General features: G+C 48.6%; 1 protein-coding gene across 1 annotated transcript in view; it reads left to right on the top strand.

Annotated features, from left to right (window-relative positions):
• The window catches only part of PCSK7 (proprotein convertase subtilisin/kexin type 7), a 32956-nt gene that overhangs the window by 9628 nt on the left and 15157 nt on the right, over positions 1 to 8171 (top strand). The window contains exons 4-9 of the mRNA XM_006833857.1: positions 517 to 651; positions 1443 to 1608; positions 4153 to 4243; positions 5131 to 5185; positions 5626 to 5764; positions 6830 to 6930. Coding sequence (XP_006833920.1) covers positions 517 to 651; positions 1443 to 1608; positions 4153 to 4243; positions 5131 to 5185; positions 5626 to 5764; positions 6830 to 6930 — 687 coding nt within the window. The remainder of the gene's footprint in view (positions 1 to 516; positions 652 to 1442; positions 1609 to 4152; positions 4244 to 5130; positions 5186 to 5625; positions 5765 to 6829; positions 6931 to 8171) is intronic.

The following is an 8171-nucleotide window of genomic DNA, read 5'->3' as shown; positions in this document are numbered from 1 at the left end:
TTAACAACAGCAGCAATAGAATCATGGAGTCTTGGTGTGGTGCTGTAGGGAAAACCTAGACTACAAGGTCAGTTTAAACCACAAGGTCAGCAGCAGTTCAAATTCACTAGCTGCTCCTCAGAAACCCTGTACAGAACTGACTCAATGACATTTAACAGCAGCAATAGAATCGTGATTAGGATAGATGAATTTCTATATATAAAGCAAACACTACACTATTAGAATGGTAACTACTTACATTGGCACAGTAATTATTTTACCCAATCCTTAAGTCTACCCACCTTTTCACCCTATATCACCCAGGAGTGATGCCAAGCTTCCCAGGAAACCAAGGCCATGACAAAGCTCTCCCCTGTGGCCCCTCCTTGGCTGTCTCCCTATGTAGACTTACTAATCCACAACCTCTGGTGGGTGGCCAAGGCTGAAAGGGACTGCCTTTAAGTTCACTTCTCTGTGGGTATGCTGTGTGTCACTGCATCGCCTGGGGAGCCATTCCTGACTCTGTCTCTCCCGCAGAATAACCGGCGGAGCCCCGGCAGGGACATAAATGTGACTGGTGTGTGGGAGCGCAATGTGACCGGGCAAGGGGTGACCGTGGTCGTAGTGGATGATGGAGTTGAGCACACCAGCCAGGACATTGCACCCAACTATGTGAGTAGCCTGGGAACAACCCCCCTCCACTCCCATGTCTACCCTCCTTCTGGATGATGTTGCAGGCTTGTCCCCGTTCCTCGAGGTCTTCGGGCCAAACAAAAGGACCTAGGAGGTGGGGTGGTGATCTTCCTTTTCTCCTTCTCCTCAGTCAGCATTCCAGACTGGCAGGTAAGGTGCAGTGGTGCTCCTGACCCGACTCAGGGAGGGCAGACCCAGGTGGTACCTTCTGGTTCCTTTTGCCACTCCCTGCCCTGGCAGCTAGGGAGTGGCCTTTATAGGCAATTACCTCGCCACCAAAGTTCTGAGTCCCTTCCTCTCTAAAACCCGACCTTGATGTCGTCCCAAATCCTCTACCCCAGGTTTGCAAAGCCATGAAGCAGTCTCCTGGGTCTGTTCCTATAAAAGATGAGACAGAAGTTGTTATCTGATGGCTCTGTGGAATAAGCATTGGGCTGCTGACCACAAGGTCGGCAGTTCAAACCCACCAGGAGGAAGATGAGACTGTCTGCTTCTATAAAGTTTTACCGTCTTGGAAACTCAAAGGAGCAGTTCCCCACTGTCCTGCGGGGTCACTATGAGTTGGCGTTGGCTCCCTAGCAGTGGGGGGTGGCACTTCTCACTTTTGCCCTGATTTGTCCTGTGCCTGTATGTCTTGTAGCCCACATGGTTTTCAGAGAGGGATGGGCCTGGTGCCCCAAACTTCCAGTTCTCTCTCTCCCTGAACTCCAGACCCCGACCTCTTCTAACCATGGAATGACTTCATAGTCCTGTACCCCTCCATATTTCAGAGCCCTGAGGGCAGCTATGACCTCAACTCTAATGACCCCGACCCCATGCCTCACCCAGATGTGGAGAACGGCAATCATCATGGCACCAGATGTGCAGGAGAGATTGCAGCTGTACCCAACAACAGCTTCTGTGCAGTCGGGGTGGCATACGGCAGCCGCATAGCAGGTAACTCAGCCTCTCAGTCAGGTCTTGGGAGGCTTCGACTGTGACCCCCCACCCCCTTTCCCGTACATTTGGAACCGCCTTTAACCCCCTCTCACACACAGTGCAGAGAAAGGGTAAGTTTATGTTTCTGTAGGACAAATCAGTGTGCTCGTTTCTCTGTGCAGTATTTCAGACAAAGTGGAAGTGGTGGTGTAGACCGAGCCCCTCTGCTCAGTCTCCTCCTCCCTCTTCTGTTCCCATCCAGGACGCCTTTTACTCAGCTAATAAGTTGAATGTTGGACTGCTAGCTGCAGGATTGGTGGTTCGTACACACCAGTTGGTTGTATATGGGAAAGTGGAGGCTGTCTGCTTCCAGAAAGCTTTACGGCTTCGGAAACCCTATGGAGCGAGCAGTTCTGTTCTATCCTGAGGGGTCACTATGAGTTAGGGACGACTCAACAGCAGAGATTGTTCTTTGAGTTTGTTGGGTTTTTTGTTTGCTTTTCTCAACTACTTTGCATTTACATACTTGTATTTTCATAATTTACAAAGTGCCTGCTCATTTGATCTTTCTCCATGACCACATGGTCAGTCTTTGAAAGTTCCTCTTTCATCTCCCACCTCTCCAGCTCCTAGTTCTTCTGACAGTCACTGTCAGCTCTCCATCCTTTTAAGAAGCCGAGCAGCCCTCTCACCCACGGGAGGTTGTTCTCTGACTCCTTTACCTCTCACTCTTTGTCCACCAAAGCAGAGGGTGACTGGAATAAACTGGAACCACCCACCTGACGATTCCTAATAATGATTGGCAACCTGGACTGCATAGACTGCCTGTATTCCCCATATACTCCAGCAGAGGGCAGCCTGTAAACAAGGATTCAGTGAGAGCCTGAACTTCTCAAGGTCCAAGTCTCCTCTTCCCTAGGCCGCCATCAAGATGTGACACACCCAATTTAGAGGATGAGAATAGATATCCACCTGGCAAAGCTATAGGGGACCCAGCCCAGGAACAAAAAAGTGCTTGTTGAGCAGTAATAGTAATGAAGGAAAACGTGGCAACAGGTTTGGAGGAAGGCTCATTAACAACCTGTGATATGTAGATGATACAACCTTGCTTGCTGAAAGTGAAGACGACTTAAACCATTTACTGATTAAGATCAAAGAGCACAGCCTTCAGTATGGATTGCAATTCAATGTAAAGAAAACAAAAATCCTCACCACTGGACCAATAAACAATATTCTTATCAATGGAGAAAAGATTAAAGTTGTCAAAGATTTTATTCTTCTTGGATCAACTATCAACACTCATGGAAGCAGCTGTCAAGAAATCAAATGACATATTGCAATTAAATCTGCTGCATAAGACCTTTTTAAAGTGTTGAAAAGCAAAGATGTCAGCTTGAGGACAAAGGTGCACCTGTCCCAAGCCATGGTGTTTTCAGTAACCTCATATGCATGTGAAAGCTGGACAGTAAATAAGGAAGACCATAGAAGAATTGATGCATTTGAGTTATGGTATTGGAGGAGAATACTGAAAGTACATTGGGCTGTCCATAGAACCAGCAGATCTGTGTTGGAAGAAGTGCAGCCAGAGTGCTCCTTGGAGGCCAAGATGGCCAAACTTCATCTCTCCTACTTTGGACATATTGTCAGGAGGGACCAGTCACTGGAGAAGGATATCATGTTTGGTAAGGGGGAGGGTCAGAGAAAAAGAGAAAGATGAGCTGGATTGGCCAAGTAACAGCATCGATGGACTCAAGCTTGGCAACAGTAGTGAGGTTGGCCCAGGATCGGGCAATGTTTCGTTCTGCTGTGCACAGGGTCACTATGAGTCAGAACTGACTCGATGGCACCTAACAACAACAAGAACAACCAGTTACTGAACGCCTGCTACTGAGTGGCATGCATGATTGATTAGGAAGATTAGAAACTTTGCTAGGCTACATTCTAGCCTGACTCTTCCCACCAGACCTTGGGATCCTTAAGGGCTAATCCCAATGTAGAATTTTTTAAAATATTTTTTGATAAGTAACATATATGCAAAGACTCCTGGTGTGGCACTGTAGAATCAACACTGGACTGTGAGCCACAAGGTCGCCAGTTCAGACCTACCAGCTGCTCCTCAGAAACCCTACGCAGGGTTGCTCTGAGTTGGAATCAATTTAACGGCACTTAGCAACAACAATACCTATATGGAGAGCCCTGGTGGTGCAGTGGTTAAGTGCTTGGCTGCTAACTGAAAAGGCAGCAGTTCAAACCCAAACCCACTAGCCACATCATGGAAGGCAAGACCTGGTGACCCGCCCCTGTAAAGATTACAGCCTAGGAGTCTCTATGAGGCAGTTGTGCTCTGTCCAGTAGGAACGCTGTGAGTCAGTATGTATTGAACAGCACACCACAACAACACATATACTTAGTACAAAAGAACAACCTGAGAAAAGTGAGTCTCCCACCTGGGGCTCCCTGGGGCTCCCCACCACCCAGTCTCATATCCAGGGGACTAGCACTGTGACCCGTGTTTTGTGGTATCAGCGTTGTTCAGGAGCTGTTGTGGCCTTCACTGCTTAGGTATCCGGGTACTGGATGGACCCCTCACAGACAGCATGGAGGCTGTGGCGTTCAACAAGCACTATCAGATCAATGACATCTACAGCTGCAGGTAAGGTGTAGCAAGGAACCAGGTGAGAAGGCCAGGGGCTGGAGCATCAGGAACTAATATCCCAATGAAAGTACAGCCCTGCCTCCACAGGTACTTGCAGAGGAGGCTCTGAGTCCATTGTCCTCATTTGTCTGACTCCCCAGCCACTGACTGCTCAGGCGGCAGCCCCATGTTTAGAACAGAGCATTACCCTGAAAATCAAGTTGCCTCCCCCACAGTCCCGTTTATAGTTTTTCTCTAAACTCATCAGTCCTCTAGAAGAAAGTGGGTTTTCCTCTCCAACCACAAGTAAGCTGAGGGCCTAGCACCACCCCCTACCACCCTACACACATGAGCACATAGGCAACTTCAGGTTATGGCTGTGCTGGGAGTGGACATGAAGCAGCTGTCATGGCAGCATGGCCAGCAGCACCTACACTTCAGTCCATGACTTCATCCATCAGATATGCTCCCTCCTAAAGAGAGAATAAAGAACTCTTCAGTCTTAAAAGCTCTCTTTGTGGAGCCTCTGCCATCAAGTCTAGTATTAGACGAGGAGCTGAGCCCCTCTCCCTGCCCACCACTGTGTACTGTCTACTGCTCTCTGGAGCTGACAAATTTTTAGGGACACATTAAAGTGGTCCTAAACTTGGCAGGTTTCCAAGAAAAAGAAGACTCTTAGCAAGCTCTTCCATTTCCTCCTTTGGAGTAGGAAAGGACCTCGATTCTTATGTAAAGACTTGGGAACTTGTTTAAACTCCATGCCTCTTAATCATAGGGGTCCTGAACTGGAACCCTTGGAAGGAGAGTCAGAGCCCCAGGCAGAGGGGTGACCGGCTGAGAGGGGAGGCCCTGCATGGATAACCACAGCCTGGCTCTGGCTCTTCACTCTGGGTGTTCCTCAACAGCTGGGGTCCAGATGATGATGGAAAGACCGTGGATGGACCCCATCAGCTCGGAAAGGTAACTGTTTGAGGTTGTTAGAAGACTTATCCCAAAACTCTTCACCTAGTCCCTCTCCTCAACCCACCTCCACTTGACAGGCCAGACCTATGTCATCTAACCCTACTCCTTCCTTTCAGGAAGCATTGGGGGACACAAGGGAGCACTCGTTCTTAGAGATAACTGAAAGAAGACTTTGAGCTTATCTCCCTTTGGTTTTGTTGTCTGCCTCCCGGCCCTAGCCCCATCCATCATCAGCTAATCTGAACAATCATCCAACTTCTGTTCAATGAACAGCTATCTCCCCATCTTAGTTTTCTCTTGAAATCGTTCCCCTGTGCCCAGTGCCTTTTTCTCCCTTATCTTTCTAGAAGGGGAGGAGAGGGTGACAGGTGTGGTGAATAGAGATTTTCAGAGCTTCTCCGTTGATAACTCTGATGTTTTTTGGTTTTGCTCCTTAGGCTGCCTTGCAACATGGGGTGATTGCTGGGCGCCAAGGATTTGGGAGCATCTTTGTGGTTGCCAGTGGCAACGGGGGCCAGCACAATGACAACTGCAACTATGATGGCTACGCCAACTCCATCTACACAGTCACCATAGGTATAACGACTAAGTGTTCCGTGAGTGTGTGTGTGTGTGTGTGTGTGTGTCTGCACGACTCAGGTTGTATCTCGATGTAACTCTGCTTCATGTGTGAGCATCATCTTGTCTGCAGACTCAGAGTGTTAGGAGGGACTAGACCTGCTCTGGAAGGCTCTTGAAACTTTCTGAGATGTCACATACCCTGAGAACAGCTCATCATCAGAGATACTCTAGCCTGCTTCCACCCCACCACAGCTGGCTACCCTCTACTCTGGCCTCTTTTCCCATTGGCCACTTACCTCCTGCTGGAGGTAAATGGCCTAAATGGACAGCATTTTATCTGTGTGTCCAAACTGGGTGTGTTTACTTTCCCAACCTCGTACCAGAATATAAGTTCCTTGAAGCCAGGACAATGGCTTTTCCCATTATGCCCAATGCTGAGCACAGTGTGTGACTCAACAGCAAATGCTTAAGAAATGTTTGTGCGGAAACGGAAGGATGAGTGGAAGCCCTTGAAAGCACCTGCCGCTCAGCCACTGAGGCTGCCTGTTGGGTTGAGGATCATGGCCACTCCGAGGGACCTGGCCACTGAGATCATTGGGTTTTTTCTCTTTACTTTTTCTTTTTTTTAAGTTTTTATTGTGAATTAAGTGAAAGTTTACCAGGCAGATCATCAGTTTTACATTCAACAAACCATATACTTTGTTTCATTACAATGATTATAATCCCTTCCCTGTACCAACAGTTCTGAGATCATTTTTTGAACTCTGGACAATTCCCAGATGAAAACGCAAAGATAACTCTGACATTATCAGGTCACTGAACAAGAGCCTGTGGGGACACAATGATGGGCTCGGCTGCTAACCTAAAGATGGATGGTTCAAACCCGCCCAGCAACTCTGTGGGAAAAAAGACCTGGCCAACGCTTCTGTAAACAGGACAGCCAAGACAGTCGTGTGAAGCACACAGCTCTGCTCTGACACTCAGGGTCGCCATGACTTGGAGTGGATTCTCTGGCGATGAGTTTGTTTGTCAGAGGACTGGCTCCTTATCTCAGCTCCCCTTGGTTCCCTTCTGTCCCAGGTGCTGTGGATGAGGAGGGGCGGATGCCTTTCTATGCAGAGGAGTGTGCCTCCATGCTAGCGGTCACCTTCAGTGGTGGGGACAAGATGCTGCGGAGCATTGTGAGTTCCTCCCTAGCCCTCCTGCCCAGCCCCTCTCCTTTGAGATTGCTCTCAGGGCTCCCAGCCTCACTTCTCTCTGTTCCCAGCTCCCTGTCCTGCCTCTTAGTTCTCTTCTCTGTCAGCAGGCTTAAGGGAAACCACCATTGGAAGAATGGAACTGAAGACTCTGAATAAGCCTACATAAGTGGCTCTTTCCTTAAAAATTTTAATTGACAAATTAAAGATCATATGGCAACTACTAAGCATCACATGGATTATACACCTTCTTTGGAATAGCTTCAGTTGATCGCATTTGGGCTTTGGTGAATTTCTGCAGGTTTAAAACCTGAACATCACCATTCCATTGCTCTTCAGCTCCCAGTAGCAAATAGAGTGAGTCTGGTCATGTTCATCTCCGGGAGTAAACCCAGTGGTTGTCTTCATGGGATCGGTGGGAAAAAGAGTTAAGGAAGTACCGCACATCTCTCCTTATTGCTCTGATAGGACCCAGAGCAAGGGAGTGGTACATCTCTCGCCAGTGGAACTCTTGTAGAGAATTCAGGGTCTGTTGTTAACACCTGACCCCACTTAGCTCCTCCCAGCAGGTCTAAACCAGGTCCCTGGAATACCATCCTAGAGCTCCCTGCCTGCCCTTGTGGCCCAAAATAGAGTAATATGGGACAGCAGACTCCAAGCAAGAGAGGGGCTGGAGCCACGTGATGTCACATGTCTCCAGTGGCCCGGGGTGGGAGGTCTTTCAGGAGCCATTGGGAATTGGGTTGCTTTGTCTGCCTGCTGGGTCAAATTCATTTTCCAGAACTGACGTTTTATTTTGCCAATAAATGACTTCTGGTCAGCACAGTGTTCCAAAGGCTCTACGCCAACTGACCCATGCCCCATTCCTTGAAGAGACGAGAGAAGGGAGCAACATGGCAAGAGAGGCAAGCTGGGATTTGTGCACAGAGGGTACCCACCCAGGCCAGGCTGGATTTGGAAGAAGAGGAAGAGTATGCTATACTCTTTACCCCCTGGCAAAGCTTAGGGGACCCGGCCCACCCCTGCCCCAGCCTGGGACGAAAAAAATCCTTCCTAGGATAGTCACAGACCTGAACTCTTGCTTGGCAATGCCTGCTTTTCTCTTCCTAACTCAATTTCTTCCCCCACCCTCATCTTCCATCTGAATTGCAGTTTGTCCAGAAAGGAAAAGAGAGTGTGCTTAGCTAAGTTCCCATGTTTGGAATGTCCTTTTCTTGGAACCTCTT

The sequence above is a fragment of the Chrysochloris asiatica genome, unplaced genomic scaffold, assembly GCF_000296735.1.
Source record: "Chrysochloris asiatica unplaced genomic scaffold, ChrAsi1.0 scaffold00008, whole genome shotgun sequence".
Classification (NCBI taxonomy): domain Eukaryota; kingdom Metazoa; phylum Chordata; class Mammalia; order Afrosoricida; family Chrysochloridae; genus Chrysochloris; species Chrysochloris asiatica.
This window is presented reverse-complemented; position numbering and strand designations above follow the sequence as displayed.